The sequence below is a fragment of the Athene cunicularia genome, assembly GCF_003259725.1.
Source record: "Athene cunicularia isolate RWA chromosome 3 unlocalized genomic scaffold, athCun1 chr3_part1, whole genome shotgun sequence".
Classification (NCBI taxonomy): Eukaryota; Metazoa; Chordata; class Aves; order Strigiformes; family Strigidae; genus Athene; species Athene cunicularia.
This window is the reverse complement of record NW_020799097.1, coordinates 69,891,197-69,912,979: the sequence shown is the minus strand read 5'-3', so window position 1 is coordinate 69,912,979 and position 21,783 is coordinate 69,891,197. Positions and strand designations below refer to the sequence as shown.

The 21,783-nt window shown below is 35.4% G+C and overlaps 1 protein-coding gene across 1 annotated transcript in view; it reads left to right on the top strand.

Annotated features, from left to right (window-relative positions):
* Positions 1–21,783, top strand: part of ESR1 (estrogen receptor 1) — a 162,909-nt gene that overhangs the window by 83,858 nt on the left and 57,268 nt on the right. The window contains 1 exon segment of the mRNA XM_026845948.1: positions 7,514–7,630. Coding sequence (XP_026701749.1) covers positions 7,514–7,630 — 117 coding nt within the window.

The window sequence follows — 21,783 nt, the reverse complement described above, 5'->3', positions numbered from 1 at the left end:
CAAGATAATTTAGAATTCTTGTCCTGTAGACTCTTGCCATTTATTTCAGATTTATTTCTGTCTGACTAACAGAGTAGTCTGGTCCTTTCTCTGTTCTTCTAACACATATAAACGACATCTACAAATGAATAACATTTAATAAAATAAATACTCCAGTCCATTATCCATCAGTGAGGAAAATACTGTATAGAATTGGATCCAGGACAGACATTATGGCGCCTCATTCAATATCAGCTTCCATTGTAACAGTGAATGCTGATATTCTTTTCTGAGATTGGTTTTCTGAAATCATCTAAGCTATATTTTCCTAGCTGACATATGAAATGTCACCCCAGGCAATCTTGAGAGCCTTTCTGAAGTTGGGCAACACACTTTACCAGGAAGTAGAGAACACTCACTGTTATCTGATTTTATAAATGGTCACTGGTTCTTTCTCTGTCAAGTCCAAACCTTTTCTCACCTGCTAGACAAAATTCCTAGCCCTTAGAAGCTGTACTTAATGTATCCTGTATTATTAGCTTTAATGTGATATACCTTCTCTGGAATATGATTGTTGTGCCATATCAAGCAACAAAAAAACTTAAACAATATTTCATTTTGCAAGTATTTAATGAATACAGCATTTGGAAACTCACATTATTTCTATCTCAGGACTGAACCTGTCAGCAGTTCAGTATATTCACGTGGGGAAAAAAAAAAAGAGATTTACATTTACAAACGACAAGAGAACATATATGTTTGTCCAGCAGGAAAGTGCTTGACTGTTCCACTTGGTTTTAGAGAATGTGAAGGGAAATATGTTTTTGTAACCTCATTGAACTCAGGTGGGCTTATTGATTTAAACTGGCTTCATAAGTTTCACTCCCACAAACTTTAAAACTTCCTGTAGGTTAAGTTGTCCTTTGCAGTCACTTTTGAAAAATGAAAATCAAACTAGAGAGAACTGTGTAAGATGACTAAAATGATGAATGTACTGGAAGTGCATGAAGTGATCTTTGACATAATTTATTTCCAAAAGGAGACTATTAACAAACTTTATTGAAGTATGTGTACTAGTTCAGAGTTACCGTAAAAGAACCAGCATGGCAATTAACTGCTGGTACAATTTGGTAATAGATGTAGTAAATATCTCATTGTCTGAATTATTTGAATAAGATTATATATTTCTCTCAAAGATTTGATGTAATTTAGTCACAAATTGTTGAAATAGTTGGACTTTCTTTGCTATAAATAACACAGTTATTCCCCACTCTAAAATGTGATTAGAGATGTGCAGGACAACAAGCTATGTTACCTTTGTTGACCCTTCTGATCATAAAATGATTGAATCTTCTATAGAGCATGGATGTCGTTAGGGTATATGTGAGCAAACCAAGGAGCACAGATATGTATCAGTAAGTGAAAGAAGAGCATAACTGTGTTTTACTTTGTATGAGAAAGTAGCACACAGGCAGAAAAGGGGCTGTTTGGTCAAAATACTGATACCAGGAACCACTTGGGTACCAAATATCCAAATATAATACAAGCCTAGCTAAACTTATTTAGTAGGTCCCATCACAATCCAACACCTTATGTTATACCAGGAGTAAAAATAGAGTTATATTATTTTTTGTTGTTGCTAACAATTGATTGCATTTTAAGTGCACAAGAGTAATTTGCAATAATTTTAACTTTTTGTCCTCTTGATATTAGTTGTGGGAGTTTTCTGTAGTAGAATTCCACCCCTTCCCATTTTAGCTCAAATAAACTGGGAAGCTAAAAATACAAGAGATTTCATTCAAAGTCTATGGGAATAAGACAGCCACGGCTTGCCTACGACTCTCTCTGAAAATGCTTTTTGTCTCTGGAGGGATCATATTGAGATGGTTGTGAGTAATACATTGTGGGAGTTTTTCCTTTAATACAGCTGTTGGTTTACTTATGTGCCAAGGCTTTAAAACAATTATGATTTATCAGATAGGGAAACAAAAAACAGAATGTCACACTCCTTGCCAGATTTTGTGGAGATTGGGATCTGGATTGATGTCTTTTTTTAGTTTGTCATGAGGAAAAAATATACTTCCTATTTTGTTACCTTGTCTAAAATTAAAAAAAGTGGGAATGGAATTGGGGTAGAAGTAGACTTTGTGAATGATATCATAATCCTGAAATAGCAGATGAAACACCAATTGACATTTTAGGACTAAGGCCAATAATAACAACTTTGAAATTATCTGCTGATGTAGAAAATGTAATTTTGTATTTATATACCTATAAAGTTAAAAAGTGTTTTACTTTTTATATGTGACCCTTTCTCAATGCGTATGTACATGCATTATTAAATTGGGGAGGTGGCAGCAGGTTTGTCATCCTCATGCAATACCCATTCTCATTCTTTTTCTTCATTTGTCTTGTTAGCTGAAGTAGTATATGGAAAAGGTAAACTCCATATCATAATCATTTGGCTTGAATTAACTGCTCATGTGAACAGTGCTATACATACGTGAAGGCTAGAAGATTCCACTAGTAGGTGAACACTCGGTGTGGCAGCTACATGACACAGCTGCTGGACTTAATACAGAACATACAGATTTTAACCTTTCCTCCTTTCTCATTTTTCAGTGGTTCTGTGATCTTTCTTTCCGACGTATGCAGAGAAGGAGGACTTTCTCACTGGATGCAAAGAAAGTGTGTTTTACAATCTTCTAGGCCCTTTACTGTGACAATTAGTAATGTCTTGCTAGTTTAAAAACAGAAAATGATTAAATTTCTCAGCAGTGCTGGGTAGTTGCTAAGAGAACCCAAGTTACAAATCCGGAGACCTTGTCTGAGGGTAATTAATCTGTGAACTTGAATGTCTGTGCTTATAAAGGAATTAGACATAACCTTCTGTTCTTTTGTGAAACCTGTTAGGAAAGAGTGAGATTTGAAATCAGTGCAATTTTATTGGGGCACTTTAACTTAAAACTGGGATAAATTTTTATCTTACATTTAACATTTGTTCATACTGTGTTAGCATATGCAGTGTCCGGGTGCTGGGGTTTTTTTTCATTTTATTATTTATGAAAACTTTCCACTTGCTGTTGAGGCTATTCTTTTCAAGATTTTGCTTTTTATCTGCAGTCTTCTCACTCATCGCTTGCTTGGCACCTTAAGGTGGAGATAAAGTCTACACTCTAGCCTTCCCTTTACCTCCATGTACGAAATTCTGTGAATTTCACTGTCAAAATAAGACCACAGAAGGACCTGGTGCTTCCTCAGGAAACGGCTAATCTGGCAGATGCCTTATACAGATAGATAATAGTTTAAGAAATTTGTGTGACATGAGGATGGAAAATAAAAGAATAATTAAAGGAAAGGCACATATTAGTAAAAGGAAATATTAGTAAAAGTGATTATTACTATCTTTGTTTGAAATGTATGATGAGTTAATTCAACTCCATCAGTTTAGGTGTCATACAAAATTCACCTAACAAAAATGTTTCTTTATTTGCTTTGTAGAATTGTCATTAAGCATTCTTAAACTGGCATGCTGACATGTTGGTTTCTTGAATTCATTTTTTGCACAACTTTTGTACTGTTTAAACTAATGATTCCCTCAGGCTAATCTTGATGATTATCGGAATATAATATGGCAAGTACACATTTAAGGAAAAAAAAAAATCTGTGTTATGTTAATTGCTGTTGATCTATTAATATGACGCCAATTTTCATCCTTGCTGGTCAAGGACAAAGTGAACTCAGATTTTCAAAGCTGCAATTCAGTGAAACACTCAAGCATGTACTTAACTTTAACCATATATACTGTGCTGAGACTACTTGTTAGAAGTACACAGATGCTTAAAAGTTCTGCCGAATGTAGTGACACTTAACTTTAAAGAAATATGGAGTGTTTTGCTGGCTGAAGCCCTCCCAGATAAATCATCTGGCCACTCCAATTCAAGCATGCGCTGCTGTTGCTTACACCACAGCTATCTTGAGAACCCTTAGACAGACAGCAATGAGTGTCTGAACATAAATACTAGACACATGATTCATGGAGACAAGAGAAAGTCAGACTACATGTGCAGTAAGAAAAAGCTCTGATTATTTCAGACTGGGTTAGAATAAACTCAAAGCTTTCCCAATTTCAGCCATTATCTTCCTGTTGATACTTTTCTTCCGTATCCTTTCCCCCTTCACTGTTGGTTGTTATTATACAGATTGTCAAATATAAAATTAGTGCTTTAAGAAAAGAGCCAGATCTTTTCACCCTGTTCTGGAAAGACCTTAGCATATAATAAAATGCTATGAAAATACTTAAAGTTATTTTTACTTTTTTAAACTGTGCAATGTGTGAGATCTCATAAGAAAAACAGATCACCCCTCCTCAGGCTCCTCCAGTAGCTCCCTTAAACTCTTCCTTTGTAGCTCATGACAGTGCAAGTCATACGTACGGGGGGATTAAAACTAGGGGTTCTACCATACTAAACTCACTGCCTTTAATATTATGCCAGTTATCTGTTAATTTATTTAAAAAAAACACCAAAAACAAACAGTGAGACCACAGAGTCTAACTGACATCTGCTTCCCTTTATGAGTATCAGTGATCACTGAAGAAATTTCTTCCACTTGGTATTCCTGAGAAACTAACTATCCAAATAGCCTAATTAGCCTGTCTTCTAGCTTGTGTTACTGTTTGGATACCATGATAATGAAGTGCAGGGCAGCTGGGCACCTGATGATGTGTCCCACTTACATGTTGATAATTCCCACCAGTGAGAAATCCCTTCTAGTAAATCAGATTGTTTAGAATCAACTTTGTCAAGAGATGAGCTTTAAGGATAAAATAGAAGGTAGAATAGTTAAAAGACAATGCACTTTACAGCAGAGTTATTGAGTTATACTATTTCACTTTAAAATAATAGTTGTCTTTAAATGTTCGCTATTCCTTAATTGTGTTCTACCTTTTTCCCTTCTGTGCCACCCCAAGCTAGACTCCCCTGGTCTGAGTCCGCACCTTGTAAAGGAAACTCCTCACTTCCTATGACTGAATACTTGAAATCAGACGGTGTTGTTCAGAAGCAGGAAAGGTTCCTGCCTTCCTTCTTCTATTTCTTTCTTTCTTCTTACCTGATTTATTTGATAATAATTTCTACTGTATAATATTAAACATTTTCTTCTGGTTGATTACATCTTTTCCAGTCTTCTGAAGGAATGTCGGTTAAACTATACCAAAAATTATGAGAAATATTAAATTCTTGCTAGGTTTACAAAAATTATGAAGTCTATGGCACTCATAATCTGAAGAAGTATGCCTCTCACAAAGATCTTTCTTTTTTTTTTTTTTTTTGCATTTAAAATTTTATAGGTTTTATTCTGTGAAGTCTGTCAAACGTTTTCAAAGAAGAGTGGACTGGCTAAGGTGCAGGTCACATGCATGAAAACAGACTAATTATGCTAACCTTTAAGGCATATATTTAAGATAAAACTTTTCAGTGTTAAAATATGATAATACAAATCACGTTAATTTTAGTAGGGACTGCAGCTCTATCACAAATATGATTATTTTATGTATTATTCTACAAACCAAATGCCTATTCCCAAACATATGCAGTTTGTATAAAGAAATCTAGGTTCAGAGCAAAGGAAAAGGTTACCACCCATGTAAGCACTATGAAAAAGAATGTCTGCCCTGCTGATATTGATTCCACTTGATTTTTGATTTTTGCATACTGTCATTGAGAGTTGAACCTTATGAGCATCAGCAAAGGTGGTAAACAAGTGTTCAGCTTTAACCGAAGTGGAAACATTGATCTGCTTATTTTACAGGGAGATAAATGGTGTTCTGAATTATTTGCTGAATTAAGAACCTGTGCTCGTTACCCTTCTGAATTTACATTTTAACTAGGAAGAAGATCAGATACTATATCAAAGTCTTTCTTTGTTTTTAAAAAGAGTAATGAGAGTTTTCCATTTTCCTCTCATGCTCTTTCAGAGCTTGGCTTATAAAGGCTCGTGATTGAGGTCAGGTGCTACAATCATTTGCAGTGTTTAGTGTGACCTAATAAAAGTGCATTTTCTTGAAAACGTGGCTTTCCCTTTTGTTCATTTTCCCTGTAGATATCACATTTTTGTATGGTTGAGGCTGTTTTCTTTCTGACTTGATTTTTTTTTTTTTTTCTTACATGTGAAATCTTTTGAATCAGATATAGAACAGTCTGTGTCCTACCAGAGGAACTGAAAATGAAAATGGTCTTTCATGCTGAGTTTGTGGTAGTGTTTCTGTTCTACCTTTTTACTCAGTCCTGGAGCAAAGCCTGTGGATTCAGATTTTTCCAGTATTATACTGTTCTGTCAAGTAGAGCTAAAAAATAATAATTCTGTCTATTTGAAACAGTTTGAAGTCAACTGTCACCATATTAACAAGTTTACAGTTTAGCTGCTTATTTTGATTGGATCCCACTTATGTAGCATTAGAGAGCAGATGTTCCTGCTGTAATCTGATAGTGATTTTTACTCTATTTTCTAATTTCTAGTCAAGGATAGATGATTTGATGAGACCAAGGCCTCTGTCAAACCTCCATCCTACTCTACCTCAAGCTGATCCCTTGACCTGAAAGAAAGAACAAACAGTTCTGCAGTAAAATTGTTTCATTGTGTGCTGTACCTTAGTTGTGTTTAGATGAATATAGAGCACCATTAAGATCATTTTGGATAGTCTTTTTTGTCCTTGCTAAATCTTATCTGTGGTTGGAAAAAAATTTTATAGCCAGTTTAAGCACTCATTTTTTAAGAGAATATTGGAATAGAGGCTTGTTGACAGTAACAAATTATGGTACGCTGGAAATGTTTGTAACGAGAATTGAGATGTAGACGGTAATAAAAGAGGAAGTGGAGCTCTGAAGGAAAAGGTACCAGTACCAAATTTGATTGCAGCATATGGCAATTTAAGAAATTGTCATGACAAAAAGTTTTTGCATGTATCAGTTGTCATGCAGCTGGAATTGGAGACTGATTTATCCCTGAGATACAATTAATTAATGGTTGTTGCTTCTATTTTTATATTGTTGGTTTTTGTTTCTCAACTGCCCTAGATTGTGGTAGATATCAAAAAATGTTCTGTGCATAGGCCTTTTTAATTCTATAAACCTCTAACCATTTTGTGCAGTCTATTAGTTAAACATCAACACAGGCCAATGGACCAGATAGCATTGTGTTTCTCATGCTAAGAGCAAGGAAGTCAAGGGACATGTTCATGTTAATCTATACTCTTTTGTGACTGCTTTAATTGTTCATTATTTTAATCAGTCTACAGAAGTTATAATTTGCAGGTTTCATAGTACTTTTAAAGAACCTGAATAGGTGCATTGTGAATAGATGTTAGTTTCACTATCCATATCAATACTTTTATAATAGATTATGATGGTAACCCTACCTTCTTCCTGAGATGTTAGATGCTGTACTAAATACTCAATGAAAACTAAGAGAGTGTTATAGGGAGTTTTGTTATGTCTGTGTATAACTGTGTCCTTACTTCCCTCTGGTTTTACAGGGCACAATGACTACATGTGTCCTGCTACTAACCAGTGCACCATTGACAAGAACAGAAGAAAGAGTTGCCAGGCTTGCCGACTAAGAAAATGCTATGAAGTGGGAATGATGAAAGGTGGTATGTACACGGCAATTAACAAATCCTCAGCGTTGGTGTCTGCCTTCCTGTCTTTTAACTTCATTGGACAGTTGATATGGCTTCTAAAGGAGGAAGCAACTAATTTTATTGACCTGAAGTCAAAGAGCAATTAAAAAAAAACAAACCAAACCTCCCAAATACCATGTTATTAGTCTTGCTCAAATTTGCATCAAAATTAGTAGGAACATTACTTCAATGGAATTAGGATTCTTTTGTTAATATTTTTAATTCATTAATTTTTTTATCTCTCATGGTAGACTCCAGATCAGGGTGAATGAAACTTAACCCAAGATTTTGTAGCATTTGCAGTTCAAGGTGAAAAGCACTGGTAGTCTCAGGTCAGTCCATATTCATTAAAGTAAACTTCTGAATGTGTAATACTTGTTCTGTGAATTCTGAAAGGAAATTCCTCTATTTCAGTACTGTACACATATTTTTATATGTGAATTGATTTCACTCAAGAATATTAAAGGCTGAGATAAATGCCACTTTCTTGGAACATACTTATGTAATGATGATGTCAGAGAGGAAGAATCAGAAATCGAATGCTTAGACTGAAGTGAAATATCACTAAATTATTTATATAAACAGCATTTAATTTTTGGAGGCAAAATTAGAAATACATGACAATATTGAACAAATGCTACAGTATGTTCTTAGATGGAAGAATTCTTTTGTAACATGGTTTTGGATTGCTCATGATACCTGCTTTTCTCCTCTGTGTTACAGTACCTTATGTTTAACAAAAGCAGACAGAATTTAGCTATTTTTAATCCTTTTGAGAATGCCAAGCTCCCAAGAACTAAGAATATTTAAGAACAGGAAATCATAAAGTTTGATATTTGCTCTAAAGCAGAGGAAAACCTTGTTGTAGCCTTCTAAAAATTTCAGATTGCTTTTATTAATGGTAAGTAATCACTAACTTTATTGAAACCTATTTCTACAGGAAAATTTAGCAGTAGGTGCTCAGAAGGGAAAGGATCAGAACCCATATTTTATGTGTGAAAGGAGCTAATTGCTAAATTACAGATTGGCTCTCCCTTTCTCTGGCATACTTAATACTTACTTATTCCACAAAAAATCTGAGGGAAGAGAGAGGAGTGTCTCATCATCTTTACCCTTACCACAACAAAGGGTTTTTAATAAGTTCAGTCTGTGCAGTCAAGGTAGGCCAAGTCTGAGAATCTTGGGACAAAGAGTAAAGGGGAAAGAGTAAAGGAAAACTAGTCTGTTGTTGCTGCACTTTGAGGATGAATCTGCATTTTTCTTAATTCAAGGATTAGGCAAGAGCTGAGACTGATTTTGTTAATCTCAGTTTTGAGATGGAAGCAGGAGAAAGGTGTCAAATCTCTTTTTAGTTCTAACACTAGGCAGTAGTTGATTTTTTTCATGTTTTAGTTTATAGATCCACAGGGTTTTTTGTTTCTGTATTAACATCCTGGTGTACATGGCTAGAACTCTTTATAGGAAAATTTATGTAATTAGTATCACAGCTATGGTCCAGAGAAGTTAAAGTTTCAGGTAAGGCCAACCAAAATCAGAAAATCAAAATACATAAATTTGCCTTGCAGCTTCAGTTCTGACCTTTGCCCATGCGGCAGATCATAGTTAAGATGCATCATTACGTTTTATGTTCATGATATTACAACTTTCATATGGCACATTTCCATCCATTTATACTCTTACGTATTTAATTAATAATCCACTGCACCAGTTTGATGTTTTTCATGTTTCTTCTCTAAGATACATGTTGTAAAAGGTTTTTCACTGTTCCATACATAATTGTTTCAATCATATAACCATTGCACAGAATTCTCAACTAGCATTCTGTAGATTAAAGATGTCCAATAAAAGACTGCAATTTTGTCCAAATTTTCTTTCTAATATAGATTTTCTGGAATTTTTGTTTCATACAGTGGCCCTCACTTGAGTAAAGTCCTGTGGATTTCATTCTTTTCTTTTACGATGGTGTAAGAATTCTATAGTCACTACAGCAACCGGTAGTTAAAAAATAGTATAATGTTGTGACTTTTTGGTTGTGTGTGGTTTTTGTTTTTGTTTTTGTTTTTTTTTAAACTAAGCTCCCAACTTACAAACAAGGAAATTAGGTGCATAAATTCTGCCTGCTCTTATAGGACCACTAATAATGCACTGAAGTCCATCACTGGTTCATAGACAAGAGTTTAAGAATATTTATTTTATGAAGTCTGGGGAAAATTTCTCTAGATCCCTTAGTTGCACATTATAAATCTGGTATGCCTGCAGATGTAGTATTCAAGAAAGGTAAAGTTAATGTAGGATGAAGTAAAGCATTCAAGCTTCTGCTGGATTCATTACCAATCCCATATTGTCCATGTAGCTGTGGGAGAAAGCATCCTTTTCTTTAAGTAGTACTTGATAATTGTCACATTTCTCTCAGATGCAGATAAAGGTTAAGTGAATGTTCTTTTATGCCACCTTGTTAACTTTTAAAGTGTTAATTTTGGAATGTTTTTAGATATTTTTGGGTGATTTTTTTGTTTTCTCTGAGTAGCTCTCTAAAGCTTTTCTCTTTTAACAGATCTCATAATAACATTTTTCTTCAACTTTTTTTATCTTCTAGTGCTGTGGTTAAATTAAGGCTCACATTTTCTCTAATAATTCATAGTTTTCTTGATTGAATTTTAAATTTAATTAACATCCTGTTGCTCATATTGAAGTATTTGCCTTGTTTAAAGGCATTAATTCTATCATACATGTAAAAAAAATACTCAGTTGTGTCATATTGCACTTCTGTATCTATCTCCACAATTTGCTTATGATGATCTACCTTTTAGGCGTAGTGAAAAACACCTGTAATATTTCTTTTCTCTAAATGTAATCTCAGTTTTCCGTCTGCACTGAATTAACTGAGGTTTCTTAAAAGATTTTCAAACCTGCTAACTTGTGACTTTTATCTATCATTTAACTTCTGAGTAATGGCTAATATTAATTACAGAGTTTCAGTAAATATGGGGGAAGCTAAATAAAATCTTGATTGAATGTCTCTGGTTAATTTTAAACATAGGTTATAAGCTATGGTTGCTGAGATTTTTCTCATAGAAGGTCACGTAACACAGCATAAAAAATTCATATTATACTGTTGTTAATAGAGTGGACACAACCGAAATATGGTTTTGGGGCTTCATTCGGAAAAAATGCAGGCTTCAAGTGGCTCTTGAGCTATGCTGTAGGAACATTTATTTATGAGTTTCTGTGGAAATTCTATAGTGTTTTTCATCCTGCTGTTCTTTCATCTTTTAAAAATTTCTTTCAGTACTGAAGAGTTGGTTTCTTTATCTCCTCTTATGTTTGCAAGTGTTTCCTTCTGCATCTGTTACTGTGCTGCTTCAAGAGACAATTAGGTTGCCGGAATCTCTGCTGATGTAGTCAGCATTGGAGGCAGAACTTATAGCTGTTATGTTTTGTCCAAATGCTTCAGTCTCTCTTTTTGAATAAGCCAAAAAGACCTTAAAATTATATGTTATTAATTAGTCTGTGCACCCTTTTTTGTACATGAGGATAAAAGAGGTCACATAAAATAACCTCCTTGTCATGTCCCTCTTTCTTCTCGTTGGGTACCAGGGAAGAGTAGATTCATTTTTGTTTATGATCCACTGATGCTTTCTTGAAGGTTGTTTCTGTTCTGGTTTGGAGAAGTATATTCTGACTTACTATTTCATGTGACAGGGAGTCCCAGCTTCCAAATGGAGTTTTTAAAACACTTGCAATCCTGAAACTCCAATCATATGTATGGTCCAGGTGATCTCTGTTCCAGTACGGATTCAGTTTTCTGTTTCTTCATTGTTTTAATGGCTTTCTGATGACTTGTCTCCGAAGGAGCTCACTCTCTGAAATCAAAAGCACCTTATTTTTAATGTTATTCATTAATTATTTTTATAGTGTGGTAAATGAATGTGAATTTTTAGTTATTATCATGTTACATTCTTCCCCTCCGTTCATGTGTGACAAGGTAGATTTAACATTGAATGGTCTGTGGGATCAAAGCAGAAGAATGCTAGTGGAATTAGTGGCTATGAGAAAAATTTGTGGTAAATGTTAGATCCTTAACAAAAAATCAGTTATTTGCCTGGTAGTCCATTTTTAGCACCCTGAGACCTATGTAATTCTGTCAGTTGTTGAATGCTGATGGCTTCCCAACCTCAAGTCGTGTGAAATGTGGTTGTGAAGGATGTGAATGCTCATGTGCTAGATCCAGATGGTGATCATGTATGGGACCAGGGCTATTTACTGTCTTTCAACAGCCTGAAATTTCATGTTGTAGAGAGAAGCTTCTCAGTGTTGTTTACTGTGGTAATGAAATGACATCCTTACAGCACTTTTGAAGCCTACATCCTTCAAGGTTGCCCTCACAAAGTATCTGAGAACCCTTCAGAGATTCCTGCAGTACAGCCCAAGGAATAAAAGTCTCTGTTTGCTGTAACAGTGTGCTATAACCACATGCCAGATGCCTGTAGAAACGTTCATTAACTTCTACAGACCGGAGTGTAGAGTCTGGAGGCTTTCAGTTTTTCTCTTATATTGTCTTGCAATAGTTATCCACCTGTAACCACATGGGAATTCTGTTGGTTCAGTGTGACAATGTTGCTGAAGTTTAAGACAAATTTTTACAGGGAAAAGAAAAAAACATTTGGAGAAATTTGCCATCCCGTCAGAGAAGAACCTTGCTGATTTTTGTCTTTAAACAGAGAAAGCTATGCTTCCTTGATGAATGCTATATTTGTTGATGCTAAAAAGCTAGAGAGTTATTAAAATAATTCTCAAAAGCAGAGGTAAATCGATGTCTGATGCAACCACTGGAAGGCCTCCAGACTTTTTAATTTTCAATGTCATTAACTTTTAATGAAATATTATGTTAAAAATAGAAATTAGTGAATGAAGGAAAATGGATTAACAATATGAAACTATTTTGGTTTGTCTGAGAAGAACCTTTATGATATTTATTAGACATACTGTTCTGTACTCGGCCAAATAACTGTGTAGGTGGGGCCTGATAAATGTATGACAAAATGTACATTTTTAAGATGTAATTGATGGGCTGAAAGCAGGTACTCAAGCAGCATTTGAAACAAACTCTTGTCAGTTTAGAACAGTCTCCTGGAAAGAAGATGGATTTGAAACCAGACTTTTTAATGAAATATTTCTTTTTTCTCTTTGTACATATGCAAAGTGGTTTGTTGCCATTGAATTGTCCCCAAACATAATATTCCACTGTTCTGCCCCCTGGAAAAGAGAGACCGTTGTTGGAAACACTTTTGCCAAAAATACTTTATCTTACTATTTCACTTCACAGAACGAACACTTGTTTGAGATGGTAAAGCTAAATATATCTGCATATTTGTTTACATTTGCTTTTTGGCCTTTACATACTTAAAAATTCCCAATTAGGAATTATTTTAGTTGTAATATTACTTGGGAATAGATATAGCAATGAGACAGTCTCCATTTAAATTCCTGATTAATTTTAAATGAAGTCTAGGATCGTTGCTGTGTGTCCACCTCTTTCTGCCACTTGTTCAGACTGCAGGTACCTCAGGGTGTCACTGTGCATTCATGGGTTTTGAGCAAGCCTATGCAGATCGGAACAGCTGGTGTCTTCTCCTTACTGAGCTTGAGAAATTCCCGGAGTACTAGAGCTTCTGGTTCTTCACTTGGTTAGGCATTTACAGTTCAATTCTAGCACTATCAGTCCTGATATGTCAGGCCAAGTAGCTTCAATACCCTAATTAATTTATCTAGTTTCTAAAATATAGCAGTTACATTTTGTCACTGTCTTTGAGAATTATACTAATGAACTCATACTTCTAAAACTACTTGGCTTTTCCAAATCATGGTTGATGTATGGTTCCTGTAAAGGCTTTATTGTGACCCCTGAGATGTCTGTGGCTTCACTGTAAATATTGCCTAGAAATGGGGCTGTTGCCATACTTACTGTAGCCAAATCTTAATATGATTTGTGCTGGAGTGTCAGCACTGAAAGGGATTCAGTTGAATGGTAGATGAATTGAACTTCTACATATCCTCTTTAAAACATGTGCTATGAATGCGGTAGATGGAATGTCAAAATACATATTAGGATGAATTATGTCTTGTACCTTCATCTGTAATTAGTAAACCATTGGTTCTCAAGCTGTGAGTTATGAATAGTCATTAGAGACACAAATTACGTTTGCCTGCTTGTTAACAGCTTTTTTTGTTACCAGGTCTTCAAAATCTTTACATGGAAGACCAGTTTATGATCTGCATTATAGCTGATAAGAACACTGTGATATGTAGTAGGACTCGATCGTTGAGCAAACTGTTGAGAAAGCTGGGAGTTGAACCGGAATATCTGAGTGCGAGCCCTGGGCCCTGCATCCCCCCACTGCAGCTTCTCTCTCCCTTTCACTCTTTTAATAGAAGGTAGTTCTGATAAGAGGAGAAAAAAGCGCCCCATTTGGAAAAGGTTGAGAGACATTTTTTGAAAAAGACACCCACATAAACAGACATACAGCAATCATCAACCACTTAGGAGTAGAAAAAATTGCGATATCCAGGTGCACAGCCCAAACTCATATCTCTTATTTATTTATACTACTGAGTGTCTGGATATCCTTGTCAGAAACCAGACTATTAAGCACTGTCACTTGAGGCAGGCCTGTTCAAGATTAGACATTAAATTCTGATTAATTTTTTTAGAAGATTTCAGACAATGTTTCTCATTTAAACTAATTGTCAAGCCACCTGGGTTTTCAGCACAATTTACATTTCTGTTTGATTTTCTAAAAGAGAAATGGATATGAAATAAAGGGGCTGATTGAATCATGTTCAAGAGAAGTAATTTATTAAGCCTATAAAATTTGAATTTGGAAAGTGGTGTTACTTTCCTGTGACTAAACAATATATTTATGTAGACAGAAGCAAGCAGAATAGCTCTGAAAATCTCAAAGCTCTCAAAACCACCTTGGGAGGACCATCATGCTGAAATACATTACAATATTAAGACCTACACTGCAGTCATAGCTTCGGCAATCTCTATCTGTTATAAATCTATCAAGAATGTAATTTTATTCCTGACCCCACCTTATGTACGGCAGCTACAGTGACCTTATGTTTTAGAGGAGGCTGTAGGATTTTATTTTATTTGCAATGAGCATTAAAAAACTTGAATGCAGTGAAGGTATGCCTAATGAGATCTAAAAGCAAAATTACTCTAAGAGGTCATTAGGAGACAGCTACCTTGCTTGCATCCACCTTTTAGACTCTAAAGTCAGTTGTGCTTAGATGACACTTGGGTTTGTGCCTGTAAGGGAACTGTTGGCTTGTTCACACTGTTTTCCTTTTGCAATCACTTTTGCCAGTGGCAGCAATGACACAAAAGTGAGTCTGGACCGAGTCCCAGAGGTCTTTTGCAGCAGTTTAGTAAATCTCTCTTGCATTAGGACATTTGAGAGAGGCTTTTGGATTTCTAACCTCTTCAACTTTCATTTCAGTTTTGGAAAGGTTCCCCTACTCCCCATAAAGGGTTTCTGACATAGAGAGATCTGGTTTTTCCTTTGTGATTACTGGTGTAAAGGATTCATGTGTCTTCTGTGCCATGGTATGTTCTTCTATGCATGCTCCTGCAATACTCGGATGATCAACTGGGCTATAGACTCTCTGGCTTTCTGAAGGGTGCCTTTTTATTTATAATCTCCTTTACTTACCACATATGTTTAGTCTTTTATTGTCAATCGGGGTTTGTTTTACAAAACACCAGATATTCCTTCTCTCTGTCATTTTTCAACATAATTCTGATGAGGTAGATCAGTCTTGAAGTGAAACAAAATTGTTTAGAAGAGAAGATGTTTCCAAGCACTTTTGAGATCCTCCTTTGACAAACTGACAAAATTATAGGCTGTTAATGCTGTAAGGCTGTGCTTGTATATAGAAGTGTCAAATGTCTCTTATCATCTGGGGTCTGCTGACGAGGAGCTGAACTGTGGACAAAGAGCCTCAGGTTCAAAGGTTGCTTCAGACTGGGAGGTTAGCTGGTAAAACATTTACCAATCACAGATCCGTATTTTTGTTGTCCTCTTAGAAAGAAAAGCAAAAGTCATTCCTTTTCATGTCTGCCATGATTATTTCACCCTCTGTTGACTGATGCAGGGGGGATTAGCATGATTCCTACACCATCCTCACGCTCACTATCCCCATTCTGACTTTTTCCTCCAATTTATTTGTGAGCCAAATATCTTAATTTTGTAATCCTGATTAACCTAGATGTTACAGTCTTTTGTTGTGCATAACGATGTCCTTTCCTGTAATTTTTCCACCAGCCCTGTTCTGAACCTGTTCCCCCTAAGAGCTGCAGGAACCATGTTGCTGTGAAATGGGAAGGAAGCAGTAGAGGGAAAATTCTGCATTACCAGGAAGCCACAAATAAGGAGGAACATCTTCAAAGCTAAAAAGTTATTTCTGAGCAAACAGTTTTTAAGTAGGAGCTTCTTCCCTGGATTAAAAGTCACTTGTTTTGCAAAATAGTTTCAGTAAGACATGAAACAACGCTGATAAGAATGAGAAGCTATTGCTTATATGCTTGCTGCCTAGAACTGAACTCTGGTTCTGCAGTCTGACACTTAGCTTGACTTTACGTTTTGACTTGTCAAGTTACCAAATCTACTTTGTTTCCACGAGTTTAAATGCTTGAAATGCCATCTGAATGTCTGTCAAGTATAAAGTGGAGGTTAATTTGTAGAGCTCTGATTATTGCACGGATTTGCAGAGTGCTGCCCATATACCATTTAGGGGTACAGCTCTTTAAAGTTATGTGCCAGTGACTTTTGAGCAGTAATTACATTCTTGTGCCCATGGCTGGGATGGTGACTGATGCCATTATCAGCACCTGAGTGAACTGAGTGAGGGAAGCGTAGAATGGCAAGGCACTGGTTGTAATGGAAAGATAGTGAAGAGTGGTGAAACATTTTCCATGTCATTTATGGGGTTTCTGAGCAGTTAGGAGACAAGTAAAGCCAGATATTGTTATAGAGATTATTTTTGTCTGTGATTTGAAATATTCTGACTAATTAATATTTAGTCCAACAGCATGCTGCTTCTCTGGTGGTACTTTGTCAAAAATGGGATACAGGATTTAACAGTTCATGGATTTGTTATTTTCCTGGACTTCCCCTCTAAACCCGATATCTTCTGGTAACTTGATGAAGTAGAGAATCAATTGGAGTGAATATAAGTTTTCTTTGCAGCAGTAGAAAACTACTGTGCCATTACTCGAATTGTGACTAATATATGTAAACATCAACATTAAAGCCATCTGCTGTTCTTTTGTTACAAGGTCTTTCTGTTGTCACTGAATCACAGTGTGGGAGCCAAGAGTATCTACAGACATCCCAGTTGTTTGCATACATTGGGGCTAACGCATGCTAGAAAACCAAAAAAAATTATATGCCTAAGGTTTTAGATTGAAATGTTTGTTAAGTAATACACACATGCATACCAAAATAAGATGGGTAAGGTTTACTAATGGTGGCTGAGGTGTTGCTTTTAATTTTGTTACTTGCTCACTGTGTGATTTTAACCTTTTGGGTTTTTGAGAAGTTAAAACCATTATTAATAAAAGATTCCTCGAAATCTTCAGGTGAAAGTTATTAAGATGTGTTCTAATAATAGAGTATCTGAGATCTCGCAGCTTTCTCAAGGCTACAATCTCTGAACAGTTACCCTTTTTTTTTCTACTCATATGATGTTTATGATGATATATGTTATGGCAACTACAGACACTACTAAAAGCAGAATTTTACTGTAGATCATAAGGGAAAATAAAAAAAGCTCCAGATAAACAATATGACCCTAATCTGTATTTCTATAAAGAGAGACAAGTGACTCATTTTTTCTGTCGAGGCATTGCTCATAAAAGGAGGTAAGGATTAGAAAGTTATTCTTTTAGTACTTTAAAAATCTGTAGTGCAGTATAAACTCAGCAAGTGCAAGGAGGGGATGCAATTAAATTTTTTGGAGGGAAAAACCACATGGATGTACTGACTGCTATGTTATAAAGCAAGTATTTTATGAATATAGGCTTGTTTCAGTCATTGCATAAAAAGAAAATACAGTATCATGTCTTCCTTCTGAAAAAAGATACACCAAAAAATAAAAATTACTAATTAACTTAAATGAATGGAGCACACCGCCTCTGCAAGTATATAAACTGTTGAAAAATTATGCAGGTAGCAATCAGATTTACTTCCCAGTTCAGTAATTATGTCCTGGTAATTTAGTATACTCTAAAAGCATTAATTAATCCTATTCCCCACATCAGTTTGGTTGTCTTCCTCACTTCAGATCTCCATCGATTATCTTTCTAGCCATTTCAGTTTTTCTTTCTATCTGTTCTGCTTTTCCTGTGAATTCTTAGGTGGTACAGCCCTATCTCCCAGGGCTAGAAGGAGAAGCAGCAGAGAAAAGCTGTGTCAAAATAAGGAAGAGTATCAAAGATGAGCTTACTCATTCTCCTGCAAATATCAGCTCCTGAGGTGGGGTGAGAGCTCTCACCAGTCAACTTTCTTCTCCCACATATTCCCTCAGGAGTCAAAACAATTACTTAATTATACACATAGAAAGCATATGGAATAAGAGGTAAAAATTATTTGTTTATAAAATGTGAAATAAAATCTTTTATTTCTAATAGCCATTATATAGCAGTTTCTAGGGTAAAAATACTGTCTCATCCCACTGTATGGACCTAGAATTCTGAAGTCAAATGTGCTGCCACTTCTGGTTGGGCAACATGTGCTTCCTGCACCTGTCTTGGAGAGATCACTGTGCTTTTGCACGTTCCCTGGCAGAGAGTTAAAAAAAGAAATCGCTTCAGAAGTGAATATATTTTTATGGCCCAGCTACACAATGATAATGAACTTCTAGATTTCTTGAAAAAAGATGGTGATTTTAAATTATCTTAGTATCATGTTGCTGTGAGGTTCTTGGAGCATTGGACTGACCCAGTTTTACTGAATGGGATATTCTGAGGAAAATACCTCAGCTGCAACATCCTTATCACTTACCACAAGACAAGAGTTATTGTTCCTGCCTAAATTCACAATTAGTGTAATTGCATTCTGCCTACTTACATTTTTCTGTAAAATAAAATAGTTGTGTCCTCTCCCAGACTAGAACAGTGTTGTCAGGTGACTTGTATGTGTCACAAAAGGACAGCTACAATTAAATTGTTGGAAAATCAATTTCTATATATGATATGTATGGTCATGATGTATATTAATAAAGTATAGTAATGATTGATTAAAATTGCAAAGCTAAATTCTCAAATGTTAGAAAATACAGAAATTATCCATCTGACCAATTTGAACCACCTTATGATATGATCTTATTAATATCCTTTGCCCTCCAGAAAATTGCAAAATTTTGGTTTTGTTGCCACTGCTAAATATGTATCGTGATACTGGTAGCTGATTTCGCATGTTGTTTGTGAGATGAAGCACAGAGATGTATCTGAAACAGAAAGCTAAAGAATGTCCAAGGTTTTTTGGGTTGTGGACATTTCTCAGGGCTGACCTCTCACCTTTTCTGAGGTGGTCCAGGAGAATGCAGATCTAGGAGTTTGTGTTCATGAGGCTGAGCTCTGCATGTAAAGTGCTTGGAGCCTTCTCAGTGACTGATGAGCACTGATACGGATAGATATACTGGAAATCTGTACATTAAAACACAGTTAGAGGAGTAGACCTCTGTAGACTTTTGGGGTAGGTTTCATTCCAAAAATATGGGGGAATGTTTTTTTTTCTGCATTTACAAGTAAGCAAGATAAGGTTAAACATACAATTCACCAGAGAGTTTTAGCCTTCAAAGAAAGGTACTATCTGTAGAGAATAATAACATTATTGTAGTTTTTGCTTGCAGCTATTGGAAAGCTGTTCAGAACTCCAGAAAAACTGAAATGGAGCATGAAGAGAGGGATTAATAAATAGGCTGCAAGTGAGTAGGCTTTAAATTGACAGGCAGATGCCGTTTCTGTATTAATACGCACCCTTCATGTGAACAAGCAGAGTGGATGTTGTGCATATGGAGGAAAGAGAAGATGAAGCTCTTTTGCATTTTTTGTATTGTGCTAATGAAAATAACACAATAACTTTTCCAGGAAGCAAGTGAATGTTCCAAAGAAGACAAAAATCAATAGCTGTTGTGTTTAGGATTTCCAGAATAGTGAACAATAGGAAGAACATAAAAAAATACCTTGGCTGTTTCAGTTTTATCAAATAACCAGTGTTTTTTCAGTCTTAGTGCCAAGAAAAGTGTATTGGATTTTATCAAGTCTTTTCCCATTTATTGTGAACAATAAACATTCTTTACTTCACAAATACTCCTACAAAATTTATAACAATAAATGAATATTATATAAAGCAGTTCATAGGAAATATATTTAAGTAGAATAGGATTTGAGATTATATATGTATCTTTAAATCTAGAATGCATAATTCTATGGTTCACACAGAGCAAACCAGATTTTATTCTATTTGATCTCTTCGTCTTCTTCTTCCTGTAAATATTCTTGAATATTTCATATAATACTGACGATATAAAGGTGAAGTCTTGTTCTTAGCAATAAGTAGGAAGAATCTGGCTGTTGGATAGCTGAGATTCAATATTCATCTAATACATTCCTAATTTAGGATTTAAAAAAAATAATACAGAATTTATTTTTTGTTTTACTCGCATGTTGGAAAACACTAGTGAAGTGTTTCATTTGGTTAAAATTGACTCCATGGTCCATATGCGGTTTTACTGCTGATGGGCTGCTTCTGGCTGGAGTATATTATTACTTGGCAGTTTTGAAACCTGCCTCCATATCTAAAAGGCTGACTGAATTTACATATGAAGCTTTATAAAACTGCCTTTGAAGATCATGGCTCTTGTAGCTTTTAAACTCAAATGGAAATTGTTGAGTGCTTTTGCAAGATACACAGTACTTCCATTTTTGGTAGAATATTCTTCATAACATTTGGAAATTCAGGTTCTTTTATTGGCTGAACTGTGGAATCAAAATTAATACATTCTTATGTTTTAAAAAAACCCTTACAAGATCATTGCACTTTTGGCAATAAAATTGTTGCTTGATGGACTTGTCTTTTTTTTTGGAATTAGTGACTGTGCATCACTATTATCTCTTTTAAACAGAGATAAAATTTAATTAAGATGAAGGAGATTTGGAGGCATTTGCATTTTTCAGAGAGATACTCACTCCTATTTGGTCCAAGATAATGAATAATAAAATCACTATGTTGCTTGTCTATCTAGGGGTTAGGTGAGGAGTTATTAGTAATTTCTATAAATCTCTGATGAGTATGATGCTCATACAGATTCAGAGACCTTTCTTTGTGATAATAAAAGCTTCTGATGTGATGCAGTAGGAATGCATACTCTTGCTGACTGTTTTTCAGATCTGGTCTCTACAGAATCCAGTGTAGGCTTACTATGTTTTTTGGTTGTTTTTTGAAAATTCTGAAATAAAAAAGTAAAAATAGATTTGTGTGGGGCAGGTCCTCCAAACTGGTGATGTTCAGCTTTACTCAATGCACCACTTTTTTTCAAGGTGAAGAAAAGCCCATGAGAAGCTTGCAGACAAATTAAAAATAAAACTATTGTTCTTTTTTAGGATCTAGTTGGTTTGTAAGCAGCTAAATGTGCTTACAGTTGCCGCCTTCCCTCTGTTATGTCAAATTCTCATCACATCCTTGTTTTACTTAACAAGGCAGGCCTGGAATAAGTAAAAACCAAAACCAAAACCATCCTCTTTGATATTCCAGTAATCTATGCGATGGAGATTTAGGCCAAAGGTGCCTTATTTTGTGTTTATTAACCCTTAATGGATTCTTTTCTCCATCAAATTTGGCCTACAGCTTTCTAACATATACCAACTTCTAATGTATTAACACTTTCAGCTTTCTTTCTGCATGGTGTGAAAGAGAACATCTTCTTGTCTGTCCTGAACCTTGCATGGGCTAGTTTCATTTGATACCATCTTGGTTTAGAAAAGCGTCAGTGTTTGTAGCTTTTTCATGTTCTTGCTACTCCTGATTTTGTAGCCAACAGACCTAGTTAGCGTAGCT